Below are 21,128 nucleotides of genomic sequence, written 5' to 3' on the forward strand. Positions count from 1 at the left end.
AAGGGGATCAGAGAGAAGATGACTGCAGAGAGTAACTGCAAATTTTTCATGTCCTCAAGTGCAATAGGTGCATGTTTAATGATAAATGAACACACTGGTACTCAGCTTTTATTTTGAGTTGTACTTTATTTTTTATCAAAGAGGTTCTTTTTTATCTAAAAGCCATTAGTGTAATCATGCATGTTGGTTTTGTTACTGATAATGCAAAGTCTGCATCAGGCAAAACTGAAGGAAATAAAGTTAAACTTGTAACTTTTTAATGTGTTTTTAGGTTAAATCAAACTGAACATAATTACTCACTGAAAGACTGCTCAATAGATGAGACATGAGCATTTTCTGTGCGACAAAGCAGAAGCAGTCACTCTAACCTCATGGTTAGCTGGCAACTAAAAGCAACTAGAAAAATAACTGCGATGATTTACAGGTGTACTTTTTTGTCAGACTTGGTTTTTTTTTAATATTAAGCAGCTTGAAAGGGGCTCATAGCTAGCTCCTTTTGTGGCATCAAAATGTTGCATTCTCAATGTAAAACTGTGTATTATTAAAATTACTGGAATTTGCTTGAAAAAAAAGACAACGATGCGAAAAATGGCCACTTTGGCCAATTAATGACTTGTGAAAGTACTATGTTGAGATTTAATGAGATTCACAGCAATTCATTGTCTCACTAATAAAAACAACGTAACCAGGGAGAAAACCTATTGTCACAACATTTATGTCACCACATTGAGGTAGACATCAGAAAAGGACATGTAATATTGTGGCAGTGAAACATTTCAGAAAGCCTGCTAAGGATCTACTTTTTTTTTTTCTTTTCTTTTTTTTTTTTTTTTTTTTACAAAAAGTGGATAAAGCCAATGTCCTTGGATTGGCTCATGGATAAACATTTGACTTACACATCAGAGTACGCCACAATTTTATTTGGTCTGTCTGGCTGCCTTTGTGATTGTACTCTTACTGACTAAAATCAAATGTAGGATCTTTAAACAGGCCTTTTTTCACCACAAATAAACAATATATTTTAATTCATAAACTATCTGATCAATTATTATGGAAGATTAAACTGTTATTTTTTCAGGTAAACTTTCAATCCAGGGTTTAATGCAGACCACAGTTTTGGCGCGGAGTTGTGATTGTCACTTGTCTGTCGGACAGGGGGCGCTGTAGAGCCGTAATGTTGCCAGGGAGACGACTGAAAACACTGCAAGTCTCTCAGCAATGGCCACAAGTGTCCCGACTGTGCCTGCCCTGAAATCTGTGCAGGGGCTGAACGCGGTCCCAGAAGAGAGGATAGAAGGAGAAAGACTTTAAAACTCCCCTTTTGGAATCATACATATGTTTTTACAGCTCAGGATTATAAAGGAATAACCGCTGATTACCCAGACTCTCTCAGTTTGCTGTCTTTTTATCGGTGAGTACACGTAGTTTGTCTCGGGACAGCTCCCGTTAGCTGCGCAGTTAGCGGTGCCAGGCTACTAAGCTAATTTCTTTGGTATCGTTAGGTCAGTACAAGATAAAATTACAAGCACTGCGTTTGTCGACTTTACTTTGAGGTCTTCTGGGCTCCACTGTGCTTTTCTTTTAAGTTGATTGAAAACAGACAGGTTCCTACGTTTTGTGAAGACTTTGTTGCACTGACTCTGACTCAAATGTGTCTATATTAGCTTGATTACCCAGTTTGGATACAAAAATATCCTCTTTTTATGCGACTAAAATCGAGGTTTGTGTGTAAACTTTAATGAAACAGTTTAATATTCAGATTTGTTGTAACTTAATCATATGTAACCCTGTATACGAGAATGCTCTATGTTAAGCCACCTCAGGGATCATGAAACCATTGTGGGATTTTTCTGTAGTCGTTACAAAGGAATGGTTAATTTAAGGACGCCTTAAAGGTGAATGAGATGTTGTGATTAGTATACCAGATTAGCCCTGAGTTGAAGAGGTATGTGCAAACCCACCACTTGTTTTATTTTAGAGGATTTCTCAACTATTTCTCATGACCCTTGGTGACTAAATCTCCCCATGGTGGTTTGATCCTGCAGGATAAACACTAATGCTGGTGAAGGGTTGTTTTGCATGTAAATCAAGTAACAGCAACAAATCAGACATCAGCAATTTTACTCATCAATTCAGAAAGTTCCATCTGAGATGCAGGACAGGTTGTTATTATGTTGGTATGCAATGTAAAATGTGGTAGAAATTAGTACATTATCCCTCTTAAGTTAATTGGACAGTGGAAGCTAATTGGACATCACATGGAATCACTAGCTGAAATTAGGTTGGTTTTTGGTTTTTAATCTAGGCAATCCTGCACTGTCCCTAAGCTTTGTACCATTCAACTCTTGTCTTTCCTTTGTTTACATATGGATGTGTGTATGTTCATTCATTCCCACCACTCTACCCAGTTCCCTCTGCCTCTCCCCAGCATCCTTCCCAGTTCTGTTGTGGCCACTTAGCTCTAGAGTAGGATTCCAGGCTTAATTAAGCCCACAGGAACAGATGGCCCGCTGGCAGACTCTGCTGTTTGTCGGCCGTACAGCGCCTTTCTAAACGGAGCTAAATACTCCAGCAGGGGAGGGGTTTGGGAGCTTGGACCAAGAGCTGGGAAGGGATAGACCTGCCAGACGTAATTAGCTGTGGGAAGTAGGTAGAAGAGGGGGAGGGCTGTCAGGAGGTACAATGTGACTTGTGCGTATTACTGACTGTATGACATGAGCCTCAAAGGTTGCTCTGAGTGACAAAGTGATGTTTAACCTTTTGCTCCTTTGCTTCCAGGAAATATGCCAGTTGAAATGTTCAGGTGCTATTTATTCCCTGCTAAACCAAATCCAATACAAACACTGGAGAAAACAGAACATTATTTCAACAACCTTATTTGTTTCCCCTGTATATGTGTCATATGAAGGCCACTGTAGTGGTATGGTCTTTGCTGAAAGAGCTGCATAAATCCTAACCTGAAAGCAAGCTGAGCTAATATCAGATGTAGCTCAGCTTGCAGCCCGCTGGTATCCAGTGTAGGGCTGCAGCTATCCAATGTTTTAGTATTCCAGTAGTCTACTGAAAATTCCATCGATTAATCGAGTAATCGGATAAAATACATTTTTGTTTAGTTAAAGAGCAGTTATTTTTCAAATGAAAATTTTTCTCTATGAGAATTAGAATTTTCTGATACAGCATGTCAATAAGAGCACTTGCTTTGGCAGCTCCAAAATCTGTAAACACACTTTGACACATTTCTTGTGCCTTGTACACATGTTGTGGACCCAAATGGCACCTGTTTCGTAGAATGACCCATTAGTCTCCAAACTCCAGAAAAGAAGCTAGATTTGTTGCTAGTTGCTATTTTGTATAAGAGGTAGTTTGAGGGGTCTGAAAACTCTCTTAATATGGCCTCAGCTCTATTTGAAATTTAATATTAAACAATTCCTCAAGGCGGAGAAAATTACTCGAGTAATTTTTGTAATCGAGTACCTCGAATCATTCGAGGAATCGTTTCAGCTCTAATCCAGTGATAACAGTTGCAGAAAGCCTGATATTTTAATTAAAACTGCTTCATTTGGAATGCTTGTAGTTTTTCTTTATCTGACTCAAATAAGTACCGTATATTTATGTGTGATGGGTAAATGCTTAATGCTAACATTTTGCTGGTCATGGGGACTGTGTCACTCACAGCTAGCATAGAACTGTATGATATGCACCTGCAGATAGTTCTTCTTTTCTGTTCTGCAAGATGAAAGGTTAGTTTGGTTTTCTTTTTTTCATGGCAGCTAGTGTGTTGAAAAGGAAAAAAAGGGTACTAAAGAATTAGGTAGCAAAACAGTGCATTTATGATATTTGATGCACTTAGCGAAGGCATTTCTGATGTCTGTGTCTGAACAGCTATCACAGGCATTTGTCAAGCCAGCACCATCAAAGCCAAATCAGTTTGGGCGAAAGACAGAGCCCTGCCTAAGCCTCTGCATGGTATTAAACAGAGGCTAATGTCATTATATGAAAGGTGAAGACATGCTTGTATCTTTCTAGACGTCTATTCCTGCTGTTTGCCTGTATTAACAGCTCCCTCTCCTCACTTAGTGGCAGTTTTTGCATTACAGTTGGAAAAATTCTAACAGTGATTTTCCATCTGAGGCTTTTTGCCTGAATGAAATTTCCGTGTGAGCTTCACCTTGTCATACTACCAAGTTTGCCAATCCGGATTAATGCAGGTAGCACTCTTAAAATAGATTATAATCCAATTCTCTCGCAAAAGTGACAGACATAGTAGTATCAGTTGCGTGTCAGGGATTCAAATGCAATAATTTTATTTGGGTGTCTGCTCAAAGGTGACAGATGGATATTTAGTTGAGCTGTTTGAAAGACTGGGGCAACTGGGGACAGGTGTGTCAAGCAAAGGGCTGGATGAGGCTGAACTGAAGGGATTTCAGATGACCGAGGTTAGAGAGCTTTCCATGTTAAGAGTTAGATTAGTAGGGTGATGAATGAGAGGACAAAGGATCATATGTTAACCGTGATCCACAGCAGGGTAGATGTAAAACAAGTTTAAGTTTCTAAATAAGCTTACCGTGAATAGAAGAACAACGGCATGTATAGGATCTGTGTCAACACAAGGCTGCTGGACGACATCAGATAAAGTATGAGATCACCAAGCTGAATTTATTCTGATCTTGACAAAGCTAATAAGAGCCAGGCACGAGAACCACAAATGGCTTTATCCACTAGAGGGAAGCAGCTCAGACTGATTTTATCTCAGTAGAAAGAAAAGAAATGTTGAAAGTTAAATCAATAAGAAGGGGTTGAAATAACAAACTCTTTTTGTATTTCAGGACAACCAATGACGGAAACAACGTATCATCTACATCTTTGGTTGATGCGTCATGGCTTCTGACTCCAGCAGTGTCAGCACCGGTGCCTCGTAACTTTTTGCCAGATCTCAGCAAACACTGCTTGCTCAAAGTGCTGCAGCAGAGATGATTACGTCTCATATGAACGGTTTTGTCCAAGAGGGCTCTGGTCAGGCCAAGAGCCACAGAGAGAGGGCTGTAGACTGTCCGGGGGAGGACGGCAACCCCGTCAAAGCGTCACACGGCGGTTCAAAAATGGAGAGGATCCAGCACTATCAGGAGGAGCTGAGGAAGAGGAGAGAGGAGGAGGGTCGGGGGAAGCACGACATCGACCCCAACGCTTCATTGAGGCTCAAGAAGCTGTCGCAAAACCCAAAGTCAGGCATTGACAATCCTACCTTCGAGGAAAAAGAAAAGGCCAAAGACACATGTTCCCAGGATCCTGTAGCTGGTGAGTTTAGAGGAGGACAGGAGGAGTCAGAGGGTGTTGAAGAGGTCACAGAGGTCTCAGAATGGAGGAAAGAGTGATACAAAGGAGGGGAGGAGTTTTGACCCTGTATAAGAAAGGGAGTTGTAAGGTCTTACACAAATTCAGTGAAACAGTGGGGGGCTAAAACAATAACTATTGAGGCTGCAGACTACCAAGGTGTAAGTGGGGGAGGGTGATGGATGAAAGGCTGCCCCCACTTTTACTCAAAGTATTTAGTATCTTATAACACTTGACTAATGAGAGCAGAGCCCTTAACGGATTTAGGTCCCCAGTTAAGGGTCCTGAAGAGTTTGGTCGCAATATTGAGCATATATTCTAAAAACAAGCTTAGTCTTTTTTTAGTTAAATTTAACAAGATGTTAAAACAGTCACAAAATTTCAGAGAAGTTGAACTATTCTGTTCTTTCATGTCACCTTAATCATCTCTACCTCTCTTGCAGACCTGGTGGAGTTGCTGCAGGCTCTGAAGTGGGCCTCACACATACTGTCTGACACTCAGAGCCAGCAGGACGTAGACATGTTGATGCGGTTTGTTGCCAAGGAGGACTTCAGGAGTGCCTACACCCTGTACTGCGCTGTATCCCAGCAGATGAGCAGAGTCAGTCCCAACTTACCACTCACGGCACAGGCAGAGGATCTCTGCCAGGAGGTACAAACAAAATATAAACACAGTTCTATGAGAGCAATCTTTACTTTGAGATTTCCTAGATCTAACGATTTTGTTGTAATCTTAGCTTTACTTGTTACCAAAAGAGTGAATACTTCCTTTACATTTCAGCTGTCCAAAATCATGCCACAAAACCAGTTGAAGTGGACAGTTATCGCTAGAGATAGACGATATGGATTTTTTAGGGCAAATACCGATACCAAGTATTGGTAGGCAAGGAGGCCGATAACTGATATTTGAAGCCGATATGAATTTGCAGTCAAAGTGAAAATATCAGCATAAAAATTTTGAACAATACAAATTTCACCACTTAACTGCGTTCAAATGCCTTTATCGCCTGAAGAAACTGTCAGTGAGCAGAGCTGTTGCTTATGTTTACTTTTTTTACTTGTTTATTATTTCATCTGGTTAAATAAAGGTTAAATAAATTGAAAAAATTGAGTTTTCCAGTAACATTTCTTGTGAGTTACACAGGACTGGAAGTTTATTACAATTTCAGGAGAGTCTGCTGCCTTAACTTACCTTTGAAACATCTATGTTGTGTGTTGCGCAAAGCCTTTGCTACTGATTGGCTGTTACCCAAGCCATGGCTCTGCATAGGGATGCACGATATTGGATTTTTGCTGATATCCGATAAGCCGATATATCGAAACCCCTTTTGGCCGATACCGATAATCACAAGTTTGTTGTTTTTTTCACTGTAAAAAAAGCTAAGTCTATCCTGTACTGGAATTTATATGTTACTGTAATTGTGACAGTCTTATTTGTTTAAGAAACACACATAAAACAAGACAGAAAAACATTTGATTTTACCATAAATAAGAAATGTATTATTTTTTCAAACTCAAGACATTCAGTATTGAAATACAGAAAAATAATTTCTTTAGATCACATGAACTTTAAATGTTCAATGCATGTTTAAACTTAACCAAGTTGCATTTGATTATTTTAGAGCTACTGTAACAACCTGGTGACAGACACAGAGCTCTGCAGTGCAAATAAATGAAGTGCTACATCTTATTTAAGGAGCTTATATTTCAGATGGAAAATAATAATAATCCTAACTGAATAGCACCTTATCGGCTGTGATTATTGGCAGAAATTTTCATATCTGCCGATACCGATAAACGTGTTTTAAACTTTTATCAGCCGATACCGATATTGTGCTGATAAAATCGTGCATCCCTAGCTCTGCATATAACCAATCAGATGGTACTGTGGGTGGGACTGTACTGGGGGCCGTGAAGTGACTGCAGACAGCGGTGCAGCTTCATCAAAGCTGAAACAACACAGTTTTAAATTGGTTTCTTATCCGCTATCGGATTACAAAAAAGGCCGATGCCAATATGCCCCAAAATGCCAAATATCGGCTCCGATAATCGGCCTGGCCGATAATCGGTCTATCCCTAGTTATCTCCAGCTTGTGGTAAATAGAGGCACAAAGATGATTGAAAGTTGGACTCAGCTATGCCTGTGTGCAAAGGCAGCATGAAAAGCATCTGAACAAAATCCAACCAAGCATTAAAAAATCTTTGCTTGCGGTAATGATTAATTCAACAAAGCTGCCCCAAAGACAGCCATGCTGGTCTGGTTAATTATGAAACGTAAATTGTCTTGCGGATAACAAGGTGAGCAAAAACAAAAGTGGGGGATTTGTTGGATCCAGGCCATGCATTCAAATTTGATAAGGTAGAAAACAGGCAGGAATGTAAAAAAAAAAAAAATGGGTAGATGCTTTGAATTTGGGATGGAAAAAGGAAGAAGAAAAGCAACATACAAATCTGTGGTTTAGTGTTCCTTTGGTTTGATCTGATTCCAGCTGACAGTGCCGACCCCAGAGCCCTGTTAGAGAGAGAGCGACAGAAAGCAAGAAACAATCTCAGCACTCAGGTGTGGGTGGGTGGGTGGGTGGGAGAAGTGAGGAGAAGTGCCACACCTAACTTCCTCGTTGACATGAAACAAGCTAGTTTGTCTCCACTGAAGCAAAGCGACAGTAATTGACTCGTGTCCCTGCAGAGCTGGGTGTCTACACTGTCAGTGTTTTAATGCAGCCTGTCACACACAGCCCTGTGCTTGTGACAACACAGGAAGCCAGAAATGCTTTGCTATAAATATGGTAGAAGCCCAATAGAGGGATGACAGGCTACACCCACAATGGGCATTTCATTAGGATTAGTGTCAACTTTTGAAAGGTGGCACTTAAATAAGTGTAAAGTAGCTCAGTCAGACTGGTGCAGTGTGAGTTTTAGCTGATGGCTAGATGTGTAAGAGTCTAAAATAAGTTGTTTTTTAAGAAGCTGCCTGCTACAAGCTGTGTGGAGTTCATGCAGAGGACAAAAAGCAGCACTACTGCAGTTTCAGGAGGAGTTTGGGGATGGAGAGGCTGGAGGATATTATCTGTTTTCCTTCACACTTCATGCACGCGCAACATGCTGTCCCCCTGCGTACAGTGCTCCAGTGTGCGCGCTCACCCACAAGGCACGGTTCCCGAAGCGCTTAACAACGTGAAAGAGTTTGAGCTGCAGTGTGACTAAACTAAGTGGCTGTGCTGTGTGGCACTCAGATTGGCTGCTGGGTACACTAATCTCCCGGCAGGCCCCTTGGTGCAACACACCGCAGGAAGGAGGCAGGGATCTGGGCAGCCAGAAAAAGAAACTCCAGCAGCTTAGGAGTGTGGGCCGTGGTGGAGTGCTGCTGGAGGGGGGGAGGGGAAAGTGCGTCACCTTGTTAGCAAGAGCTTCGATTAGTGTAATGGATAAACTAAGCCCCAAAGAGGAGATGGGGAGAAAGAAAGAGGAAGAGTAACAGAAAACCAAAATGCCTGCTGTCATGATTCAGTACACAGTCCAAGCCACAGACAATAACATCCTCCCACCTTGTGACAACACAAGACCCGGTGATTAAAACAGAGCAATGCACAGAGGAAAAGGAATAAACACTGAGCTTAGTGGAAAAGCTGTGTGAAGTGCACATTTTTAAAACGGCGTTATCAAAGTTTGTGGGTTCAGATACAAGAACAGTCTCACGTCATCCTCACATGACAAGAATAGATCCTGCTGTGTGCTGTTAATAGTTTTTTCCCCAAAGTGTAACAGCAATCAATAAGCTGCTTCACAGCAGAGTGAATGTCAGGCACCTTTCTTTTAGAAATATAAAACCCAGATGTGAGTCAGCTAACTATTTAGTCTGCTCATATTCAGATGACCTCTATCCCTATTAACTCACATATGTTTTATCAGTATTTACACACTTAGAGGACCTTCAGTCGGTTATCTCATCACCAGTGTGTCAGACTGAGCTCATGTCGTGAAAATTTCAAGACAGCTTTCATTAAATACAGCCTTCAGATGCTGATAAATAATCAGAACATTTGGCTAGCACTACAAAATTAATGCTGTGGTTAGTGATCAATTTCCTCCTTAAATATGCTTTACAATGGATTTCAGAGCGGTTAATAGTTTGCTATGAGACAGAGGAAAATCTGGTTGTTTTAGCAACCTTGAAATAGAAAAATCACCAACAATATCTTCTGTGGAAATCCGGATAACATTCAAGGAGTTGCATTTGGTTTCTCACATGCATAAGTGAGCACAAGAGCAAGTTCAACACCTGTATCCTTCTTCACTTTCACACACTGAATTGTGTGTAAATGTCAGAATGTCAGTGTTTAAGACAAAGGATACAGGCAGCGTTAGGTTTAAATCTGAATCAAAGCACATTTTATTCGGGTCTGTGAAAATTTGGTGAAAAGGCTCTATTCTTGCCATGACTTTGGATCCAATAACCCCAAATGTAAAAGCTACAAAGGTAAAGATTTATCATCGATTTTTTATCATCTAATTTCAATACATTTTGACTAACCGGAAAGGAATGGAAATTCTGAAAAGAGGATCACAGATCTGCTGGTGAACAATATCAGATGACTTCAGCGTCAGGACCATGTGCATCAATCTGACTTTTAGTTCCGATACAAATACCTGGACTTTGGTATCAGCCATTACGATACAGATCTGATACTAGTACTAATTTAACATTCTTTAAACCTTGATATGAAGGTGAAACCTAGAACTTTGTTACAGCATCTAAAAGCTATACAAAACAAAATAGAAATATATCTAGTGGGACTGTGTAACATTTTTTATGGGATTATAAATCTGTGCTGAGTAAATCTCCAATAATCGTTTAGTCGACTCAATGAGCACACGTCTAATCCAGTTGAGTTTAGACTTTCATTTTGTAATTAATCACCCTGTTTGTAGCCACTAGTTGCTGTCGGACTGTTCACCGTAGTTCTGATTGTGTTTCTGTGACTGTATTCAGGTCCAGAAGATTCTGCAGTCCAGCCAACAGAAGGAGGGTCTGGAGCTCCAGGCTCTGCTCACCAATCCTCATCTTCAGGTCAGATGTCAGATGGGACTTCACATCATTTATTCTGCTGAATAGATGAGCTAATATCTAGTTCTTTAATAATTGGAATCCAGGAAATGTTATTATGATGTACTGTTCTTGCAACAGGGTAATTATATTCTGCACCTGCCGACCTGGAAGTGAATGTCAGGGTTCAATAAGTCAATAGATTCTTAATATGAGAGAAAAAAAGGTGATTAAAAGAGTTTGAGCTCAAGATGAGCTGAAGGACAGAGTCATTAACCTTAGTCTGTCATATGTTTACATATACAGGGTGAATTCAGACTCAATGATTGGATTACTCCGTCATGAATTTGTGAAGTCATAACATGTTTGTGTTTGGGTCTGGGTTTGCATTCATGTATTGGTTTGCTCAAGGACATTCAAGCTGGAGAGATTCTGTCTTTATCTTTATGACATATTACCTCCGCTAAGGAAGTTAATGTTTTGGGAGAGTTTGTTTGTTTGTGAACAACATAACTCAAAAAGTAACAAACGGATCTTGATGAAATTTTCAGGAAATTTTCAAAATGGGATAAAGAAAAAGTGATTAAATTTTGGAGGTGATCCGGATCACCGTCTGGATCCAATTTTTTTTTAAAGGATTCTTCATCATTGTGAGATAAGCCATTTTCACCATATGTACAACTCCATGATAAATGGCCGGATTACTTTGCGAAACAATAGGAGATAATGTTTCTGTGATTTCTCGCAGATGTAAAAGTACAATCCAGATGCTAAGATCTGGAGTATGAAATATGAACTGGGTCATCATAATTTTCAGCACTGTCAGGTAACAAATTATGGTACAAACCTGCAACTAACACCAAATTGTAGCAGACAGTCTGCTGAAAGGGAGTATATGTGTTGCTTGGCAGAGGTCTGCTTTCTCTGAGTGCTTTTCTAGTTCAAGGTCAGCTGGTCTGTATTTTGTCTAAAGATGAATATGTTGGGTCTCAATAAAGGTCTTTATGTAAATGAGGTTGTAATGAGGGTCAGCTCTCCTGCCAATGGAAATGTATGATCAGTGTGTGCTGTCACTTTCTTTGTCTTTAATTTGAAATACATAAGCAGTGAGATATGTAAAGATTTTGGTTATGCATTACATGTTGCTGCAGGTAATGGTTGTTTTGCTTTTGTAATGTGGTGTTTATAATATTAGTTTAGCTTTTAGCTCGAGGTTAATGTTTATGTGTGAAAAAAGAAACAGGCTAAAGCAACATCTGGACTGCTAGCCTCATCTTGCACTTTTAAATTTGGTTACCTAATTTTGCATCTGTTTAATATTTCAGCATTAAAAAGCACCCTGATTGTTTTCTTGCTATCCAGCTACTCTTCACGAGTTGAATAAGCATGAATGTAGGGCTGCAGCTATTAAATATTTTAGTATTCGAGTATTCTACTGAAAATCCCATCGATTAATCGAGTAATCGGATAAAATACATTTTTGTTTAATTAAAGAGCAGTTATTTTTCAAATGAAAATTTTTCTCTTAAAGAAATAGAATTTTCTGATACAGCATGTCAATAACAGCACTTGCTTTGGCAGCTCCAAAATTTGTAAACACACTTTGACACATTTTTTGTGCCTTGTACATCTCATCAAATGTTGCGGACCCAAATGGCACCCGCTTCCTAGAATGACCCATTAGTCTCCAAACTCCAGAAAAGAAACTAGATTTGTTGCTCGTTGCTATTTTGTATAAGAGGTAGCTTGAGGGGTCTGAAAACTCTCTTAATATGGCGTCAGCTCTATTTGAAATACCACTCTTTGATCTTTTTTTGAATTAAACGATTCCTCGAGGCGGAGAAAATTACTCGAGTAGTTTTTGTAATCGAGTACCTCGAATCATTCGAGGAATTGTTTCAGCTGTACATGAATGACCCTCCTGCAAAGCAGCAAGGTGAGCATAGAGCTCAGATAAACGTCTCTTCTTTTATGGTGTAATACCCTGATGGGAGCACCAGAGGGGTCAGATGATGATCAACCCATTGCTTTGTTAACCCTCTACTGCGCTGGATCTTACATCCAGCGGGGGCGGCCTGATGGGCAGAGCGCCAACCTTGTGGCACAGAAAGAGAAACAGATTATGTTGGTATCTCTGCAGGGAGGCGAGGATCACGCGAGTCACAATGTAATCCACGCAGATGAACAACTGCAAACGACAGGTAGATGCATGAGGTTCTCCCGTTTTCCCTTTCACCGTTTTCTTGGACACAGTTTGCTCAGGAGCGGGGGGGAGCCAAAAGTGTCTGATGATTGATGGCGGTGGATCCTGACTCTTAAACGCTGCGGGAGATTAAGACGGATTGTGTGTACAACGAAGCTTAGCCAGCCTCCGCTGTCTCAGGTCCCCTCTGCTGCAGGACAGAGGAACTAATTTAGAGCGACGGTTATTAATTGTGTGGTATGGAGCGCTTGTCACGTTAAATGATGTGAAGGAGCAGTCTGGGTTTTATTCCTGGCTCAGTGATGGGTTGGCTGACTGGTCTTGTTAAAAAAAGATGAGAAGAAAGGAAGGCTTCTAGTAGCAGGTGCATGCTTGGAATGAGTTCAGTATCCACAGACTCTTTTATGATTTTATTCTGAACTTTAGAAATACAGATTTGTTTTTAAGCTGTCATTTGAAAGCAAACAAAAAAAGGCTGAATCTTTGCACTGAAGCTTTGCTGCAGCCATTCTCCATCTCACACTGCCTCCTGCTTTATTTTTCTGTCCCTGTTTGTGTCCTGTATGTCTATTTCTGTATGTCTGTGTCTCTATTTGTGTCTGTGTTTGTGTATTGGGGCAGGCACTGATGCAGGCTCATGACGGTGTGGCAGTGCAGGAAATGGGGGAAGAAAATGTGACCCAGTATCTTGGTGAGACTGTGAAACTGGTGCGGCTGGAAAAGGCCCGTGACACCCCACTGGTGAGACACTGCTGGACTTTATCAGTCACTACTTAGACACTATGTTATTGCAGTGTGTAAGCTGCTTATTCCACTCTTTCACTGCTCTATAATTTATACCATAGCTTTTAATATTGTGCCTAATGTCTTGTGATCTTGTCAAAATTTGCTCTGAAAGGAGAAACTGGGATGTCTTTGCATCCAAACAGCATCATAATTAACAATGAATTGGACAAACAGGAATCATCTGTTTGCTGAAATGGGTTGAAAAAAAAAGCCTTTGAGACAAACTTTATCCTCAAGCATCCATGTTGTTGTTTATTGATTGCATCTTATGTGTTTATGTCCAGCACAACAGCCTCCACACTCAGCCCTTACATGCTCCAGCGATCACATTTATCATGTTAGTTTGCCACTGTCAGTGTACCCACAAACCAGCAGAGCAGAAAAACGCCTGTCAGTGGAGCGCTCCATCTGAAAACATTGATGCTGTTCACTGTGTGTGTAGGGATGACATGTCCCCTTGTCTTCAAGCTGTTGTTTGTCCTTCTCCTCTGTTCGCTGTCATTTGAGAGATTTTTGCTCTGCGTCTATGTGGTCGTCAGGGTGCGACAGTACGTAACGACATGGAAAGCGTGGTGGTGAGTCGAGTGGTGAAAGGCGGAGCGGCGGAGAGCAGCGGCCTTCTGAGTGAGGGGGACGAGATCCTGGAGATCAACGGGGTCTCTATCAGAGGGAAACACATCAACGAAGTCCACGACTTACTGGTGAGCAGCAGGCTTCACCGTGGCTCTCTGTTCACAGTAATGAGTGCAGTGTCAACAAAGCTTATTGCTGTAAACCTAATAACATACTGTACCTGAACAATCCTGTAATGTTTAATCTATGCTCCTCTCTCTCTCATCAGCAACAAATGCACGGCACTCTGACCTTTCTCCTCATCCCGAGCTCTCAGATTAAACCTGCCCCTCACAGACAGACTGTGGTAAGTCTCTAATTGCGTGAGTCAGTGGGTGTGTGTGCGTGTGTGTGACAAGGCCTGTCTGCATGCCTGCAAGGCTAACCTTGACTTTCTGCACCCCGTCCGCAGATTCATGTGCGAGCTTACTTCGACTATGACCCCTCTGATGACCCCTTCGTGCCATGTCGGGAGCTCGGCCTGTCCTTCCACAAGGGAGACATCCTCCACGTCATCAGCCAGGACGACCCCAACTGGTGGCAGGCGTACAGGGATGGAGACGAGGAAAACCAGCTTCTAGCTGGACTTATACCAGGTACAACCAGACCAAGACTTCATATTAATACTTAGTTTGTCACTCGGGAACATACGGCAGATGAAAAGATGACTTTATTCTAAAATAAATGAGGGAGATATCAGATATTTTGAAGTATCACAGTCTTTTCATTTGTGTACAGATGACATGTCATATACATGTCATTTATTTTTTTTTTAATTTTATTCTTAACTGACAGTTTCATGGGCAGTATTTTAAATCCTTTTAGATTTTTTATCCTTTGTTGTTTTAATTGTTTTAATCCTTAATGTTTTTATTTTTACAGATGTTTTCCTTTCTTTTAGTGCTGGTTATTGGTCTTTTATATATTCTAATATTTTTCCTCACATTTCTCTTTTACCTCTCTTTAACTTCTTCTCTTCTATTTCTTTTTACTGGTTGCTTTTATGATGTAAAGCACTTTTTAACTTTGTTTTAAAAAGTGCTATGTAAATAAAGGTTTTTATTTGTATTATGATTATATACAAACAGTATAGAGAACTCAGCTACAGCAGATTTGCGTCCTTCTGCATAATTTTTTTTTACTTCTTGCCTGAATATTCTCATTCTTTTCAGAGCGTCGACTCTTTTAAGCTAGAAAACAATTTAAGCTGAGAACGTTTTTGAAAAAAAAAAATCATTTTGTACTAAGAACTGATGTCTGTTGGTAAGGTCATCTGTATTTAGCATAAGGTCAAAAAGTAAATATGTAAGTAAGGTTTATGTAGCCTTGCACCTTTAACAGAGCAAAGTAACAAAGTGTTTGTCACAATAAAAACATGAAGACAAAATAATGGAGTTGTTGACAAAACGACTCAAAAACAGTCATAGAATGGTTTATCAGTTTAATCTCAGTATAAGTCACTTATCGTCCCTAATATCAGCCTATTGAGGAAAAGAAACATAATAATATCAAAATCAGAACAAATTATATTTTATTGTAGAAAAACATGCTTATTGGATAAGGGTTTAAGCCAAATCTTGGCAAATAACAGCCCAAGGGCCATATCAAACCCTTTCAGCCGTCCCTATCTGGCCAGCGTGAGGTCAATCATAAATTAGAGCATTTAAAAAAAAAAAAAAATTTCAATGCATACAATTCAACTGTGTTGCTTTTATTCTGAAAAGAGTGACGTTTACATTATTTCCGTATGGACCCACTTGTGCATGTGAACCCTGTGTGAACAGCAATAAGTGAAGACGTTCAGCAAATCCATATAAGGATTCTTCATCCCTGATGGCCACCTTTTATCTGACACCTCAAAAATTCATCCAGATTTCAATGCACCTGTCCAAGAAAGACTAGGTTTTTCTCAATGAAGAGATAAAATGAAGTGTAAAACATTCAAGTTAATGCTTTTTTGTATGAATTTGTTAAAAAAAAAGTTTTTCAGTATTTATGGAGACTAACAAGCTAAAAACAAAATGAATTAATAATGCAGAAATTGTTTTGGTTTTTATTGTTTATTACCTCTGTTGGAGTATTTTCCTATTTAACCTACACCAAAATTTTACACATTAACATGCTACCCCAGTTCTTCTGGTTACCAGTAGCAGCTAATTAAAAACTGTAACCAAGAGCATGTTACAATGAGAAAAGGTTGATATTGTGCAGAAATAAGTTTGTGTTATTGTTGCCGCGTCCCTCTGACACAATTCAGGTGTCTTATGTTGCTCCACCCTTGCATCAGGCAAATGATGTCAATCTCTAAATTTTCTCAGTTTGTGCATCATTGTCACGTACTCTTGATTCAAACTATAGTTTAGAAATACTTTTTGAAAAATCTGATTATTTTAAAAGTTGTTTTTTTCAGTGCTGTTATGGAATGTATTAAAGCTGTCTCCCTACAGACATGAGCCATATTCTCGTAACAACCATCTACACAGTCAGGCCCTAAGGCCCCTTCAGTCCTGAATGCATACACCTTCTTCAACATCTGAGCAACAGCTCAAATGTGAATAAATACCTCATAGTTTTTGTCTCCTGATCAATAATGAACAATCTGTCCAGGTCTGCATTTGACAAACTGCCAAGTGGATACAGTCACAGTAAAATGCTTTAAAGTTATCTGTGACTAACAACTTACTTGGCATAGCAGACCTGGCAGGTAACACCACCCACCTGGCACATCAAGGAGATTAAAACAAACACCTTACACCTTGTTTGTGATTACAGCCCTGTTGTGGCTGGAAGAGAGTAAACCTGTAAAATAGAAAGTAGGACTTTCTTTAGCTCTGTTTCTCTGCACGTGCAGAGAGGTGACTGTACAGGCTCTACAAGCTCAAATGTCTGTAAATTTTCATTTCGAAATAAAAAAAGGTTTTTAAAATCAAAGTTTTGCTGGATATGTGTATCTTTACTGTGTTGTTTAGCTAATCTGTTTCAATCCACTTTGGCTCTTTTTGAAGGAAAAAGCTTCCAGCAGCAGAGAGAGTCCTTAAAGAAAACCATCACAGACAGGAGTCGGGAGCATCAAGGTGAGCTCTAATACTTTAAAATAAACATTTGATTGACCTGACCCTGACCCTCCTTATAATCAAATTTGTCTTGAAACAAAGTTCAAAGAAAATCTCTCCTATAAATAGTGAATGTTTTGTGTCTTGTTTCTCCAGGGAAGCACTGGTATGCCAAGAAAAGCAAGAAGCAGAGGAAGAAGAGCACAGCTACTTTGAACAGAAACGCTGGTAAAATATCTACTTTCCCTTTTTCTTCTCTCCGCATCTCAGGATCAGCGCCGTCTGAGATGATAACAAACCTGAAAATTTAGCCACTCCTTGTTTGCTACAGAAACTAGCAGAAACTGTTGTCTCCTTTCATTGAATTGCTCATCGGACAGTGTTAATCACATGTTAGCTGAAGTTAACAGGTCTTGTTACTCTGGCGGCAGCTTGAGCAGACTTGATGTGTCACTGGTCAGATTAGTCCTGTGCAAACAGACGGATCAGAAGAAACACCAACAGGTGCCCAGCAGGTGTCTAAATGGCTTGAAGAGACCTTTGCTGCTATTGGTCTACACGCAGAAAAACACAAGTACTCAGACAGACAAAAACTGCTGGGGAGGTCACTTTAAGGGCATTTGAAGGTTTAAAAGGTGAGAGTGTGAAATGAAACTAATGCACAAACTCACTCTCATCAAGCACCATAAGTGTTTCTTATTTTTCCAACACCAGAGTGAGGTCAAAGGTCAACGTCAGTTACGAAACAGATGCCCTGACAGGATTTAGTGCTGTCGGATTGTACGTTAACTCTCAAACACAAATGTCTCTTCAGAGTATGATGACATCCTGACCTATGAGGAGATGTCGCTCTACCACCAACCGGCCAATCGTAAACGGCCCATTGCTCTGATCGGTCCAACAAACAGCGGCCACGATGAGCTGCGTCGGAGACTTTTGTCTATTGAGCCTGACAAGTTTGCTGTTGCTGTTCCACGTGAGTTTGAAGGGGACTTGGGAGGTGAAATCGTTACAGCTGTCTTGTCAAAGTCAAACATTTTATATTTCCTGCACTCAGAAACAGAAAGAGGGTGGATGTAGATATGGATTAAACTGTTCTGTTCATCTTGGTTCAGACACAACCAGAAACTCAAGAATACATGAGCGGAAAGGACGGGAGTACCACTTTGTGAGCCGGCCTAGTTTTGAAGCCGACTTGGCGGCAGGAAAGTTCATTGAGTCTGGGGAGTTTGAGAAGAACTTGTACGGCACCAGTACTGACTCAGTTCGACATGTCATCAACTCTGGACGCATCTGTCTGCTCTGTCTCCACACCAGGGTAGGAAACGAAGCAGTCTGCAACAAGTTCTCAATATTGTTATTGTCAGATATGTTAATTAAAAAGCCTTTTTAGCTGGATTATAATTAGGCCTTTTTATCTTAGACGTAAATCTTGGTGTGCTGCCTGATTTAGAAATCATTGAGGAGTCAGTAAACACTTTGTTTTCGTCTTCCTTCCAGCTTCATATTTTTCTGTCCCTGTTTTTTTTCCCTCTCATTAGTCACTGCGAGTGCTGAGGTCCTCCAATCTTAAGCCCTATGTCATCTTCATCGCTCCTCCTTCTCAGGAACGACTACGCACCCTGCTGGCCACAGAAGGGAAAACACCAAAGGTAGACTTTCAACTTAGTATTTCAACCCAACATGAAGAAATCTTAAAAATGAAATACTCTTCAAGCAAACAATCTTCAGAAAATTTTAAGTTATTTTATCTGTGGTCAAGCAACATGAATTTGAAATTTAGATACAATACTGTTATTTTGAATAAGTCACCACTCTCTGCTCGTCATCTCCGCACAGCCTGAAGATCTGAAGGAAGTCACCGAAAAGGCCCGTGAGATGGAGCACAACTTCGGCCACTTCTTTGATGCAACTATTGTAAACGGGGACCCAGAGCAGGCCTTCCACGAGCTGCGCCGGCTGATAGACAAGCTGGACACTGAGCCACAGTGGGTGCCCACCTCCTGGCTGTGCTAGAGGTCACAGGGAGAAACTCAGGGAGGGAGAGGAGGTGAAAAGACAAGACAAGCGACTGTGAATGTTGCTTCAGACTGGGGGAAAAAAAGAAAGCTGGACATTCCCGATGGTCACTGAATCTCACTTGCACATTTCCCGTGTTTACAGAGGAGCTGAGGGACGGACTCACTTTTCTTGCATTTCTGTTTTGTTGTGTTTGTGTATTTGTTTGTTTTTCCTTTGTTTTAAGAAGTTTCTTGTTGATTTCAGCTTTTATGCAAAGTCATTTATCAGATAAATAGAAACATTTCTATTCTCTTATTAGTTATTTATAATTGTAAATACATATTTTCTAGCTGAAATGATCAAATATTTTATTATTACAATTTTTTGTGTGATATGTTCAACAGTTAACCCACTTATGTGGGTGATAATGTCACAGATATGAAATGGTTTACTGCTTTAAACTGTTCAGGTACAAACAGAAGAGATGCATCAGACTTAAAGTAGCTGCAGGTTAAATTCTTCCAGTCTTCAAGTAGAACCTGCTGTGTCCTCTACACCAGAGTCAGTGTTACTTTGTGTTGTCTTCTGTCATACAAACCTCAATCTTAAGGTTTTATTTTCTAGCAGGTTATCATAACTTTCAGTTTACCATGCTGCAAAAGTACTCCTGAAAGTTCTTGTTAGTGTTTTTTTTTTTTTAACCAGAGTTGTACCAAAAAGAGTCCCATTGTTTAGTGTTAATCTACCAAATACAGTGTTACTTCTTTCCAGGGTACTTTGAAACACAAGCACAAAGTCAGTGTAAATAAAATCAGATACATACAGGAACAATTGAAATCTGACTGCATTCTTTTCACACAGCTGATTCAACTGGTGTTACATCAAAAACATTTAGGGAGTCTACTCGTAAGAGGTTCAACAACATGAGGCTGAAACTTAGCCACCTTATTTTTAAGACAAAAAAATGTGCCTCAAAAAGTAAAAATTAAAGTTTTGATCTAAAAATTTTAAAAATTGACAAAGTATTAAATAAATTACATATTATTAATCATATTGCTTTTTAATTCTAACCAGTATTGACAGTATGGAGTACTGTCAATACTGTGAAGAGCAGAGGGTGTTCAGTCATTCTTTTTCAGTACCTGTGTTTTTGTGAGACAGCCTGATTAAATCTTCTGTGAGAAGTGTTTGAATTGAAGAAAATAAAATTGAAACTCATATCGCTTTATAAACTGCTAAAGTAATCTAGATTTATCTGTTCCATCTATATAATTTCCATAAAGTACTACTTACACATGTTAATCAGCAAATAGACAAGTAGCACCACTGACATATTTTTTGTAGTATGAGACTGACTTTTCCTATGAACGGCTCTGTATAACCTAAAGATTTTTTTTGTCATTATTAATGCCTGTTAAGGCAGTAATGGAGATGGGTGTAGGTGTCAGTCAAAGTGTTTTATTGGATCTTACCAAAACCACCTTTTTTCTCTCCTTTTTCTTTTGCTTTCTTCTTCTCTTCTTTATCTTTTCCAAAGCAGAGATTTCTAACCAGTCTTACATTTTATTGTGTTCACGTGATATTTCTAAAAAATCAATACCAATGCCCAAGCACAGGACAAAGTCTGCCCAAGTTACAACCCCAGCTGCAGGGAAAGAAGTCTGTGCAGAAGTGCTAAAACTAGGTTCTTTGAATGTCGGTTTGAGGTTGGCTCCATGTACCAGAAATCACTTCGACATACGCACTCGGAAAAGCAAAAAACAAAAAAGTTTCAGTCTATATAGCTCTTCTGTCTCATAACACACAGAGAATTGGAGTTTTCCAGTACTACTAACATTGATTAGACAGAGTATGACATTTAGAGTATGACTACCAACAATGGCTGACTTCATAACTTCACTTAAGAGACAAATGGGAGACGTCACAAAGGCAACATCCATGCCTATGAGTCTGGCGCTAAATCAACTTAAACAACAGTCCTGACTTCAAGTCTTAGTGTTTTTGATTATTTCAAGTCAACAAACCTTTTGAAACGGATTTTTCTCTGTACTACACCCACTAAAAATAAATGTGCTAAATGTAGCATTGTAGTGCGACT

The 21,128-nt window shown here is 39.9% G+C and overlaps 1 protein-coding gene across 2 annotated transcripts; it reads left to right on the plus strand.

Annotated features, from left to right (window-relative positions):
- The first annotated feature begins 1,181 nt into the window (after window positions 1-1,181).
- Window positions 1,182-20,010, plus strand: pals1b (protein associated with LIN7 1, MAGUK p55 family member b). Of its 2 annotated transcripts, none has more exons than XM_074685928.1 (14): window positions 1,182-1,411; window positions 4,827-5,295; window positions 5,775-5,983; window positions 10,322-10,399; window positions 13,200-13,319; window positions 13,904-14,065; window positions 14,206-14,283; window positions 14,389-14,572; window positions 16,982-17,050; window positions 17,186-17,257; window positions 17,844-18,005; window positions 18,145-18,347; window positions 18,571-18,681; window positions 18,869-20,010. In XM_074685928.1, the coding sequence occupies exons 2-14, from the start codon at window positions 4,971-4,973 to the stop codon at window positions 19,043-19,045; spliced, it is 1,950 nt and encodes a 649-aa protein (XP_074542029.1). In that variant the 5' UTR covers window positions 1,182-1,411; window positions 4,827-4,970; the 3' UTR covers window positions 19,046-20,010. The 2 variants fall into 2 exon arrangements, with proteins under 2 accessions (XP_074542029.1, XP_074542030.1); XM_074685929.1 differs by having other exon boundaries at window positions 13,212-13,319.
- Window positions 20,011-21,128: the final 1,118 nt, after the last annotated feature.

The sequence above is a fragment of the Halichoeres trimaculatus genome, unplaced genomic scaffold, assembly GCF_033239565.1.
Source record: "Halichoeres trimaculatus isolate MK-OKI-2021-1 unplaced genomic scaffold, fHalTri1.1 fHalTri1_scaffold_13, whole genome shotgun sequence".
NCBI lineage: Eukaryota > Metazoa > Chordata > Actinopteri > Labriformes > Labridae > Halichoeres > Halichoeres trimaculatus.

What these genes read in the sequence shown, in the direction of transcription:
- pals1b (XM_074685928.1), top strand. Translation starts at nt 4,971, where the DNA reads ATGATTACGTCTCATATGAACGGTTTTGTCCAAGAGGGCTCTGGTCAG. An exon ending in TTCCCAGGATCCTGTAGCTG is followed by an intron (nt 5,296 to 5,774) that starts GTGAGTTTAGAG and finishes CCTCTCTTGCAG; the next exon opens with ACCTGGTGGAGTTGCTGCAG. An exon ending in ACGAAGTCCACGACTTACTG is followed by an intron (nt 14,066 to 14,205) that starts GTGAGCAGCAGG and finishes CTCTCTCATCAG; the next exon opens with CAACAAATGCACGGCACTCT.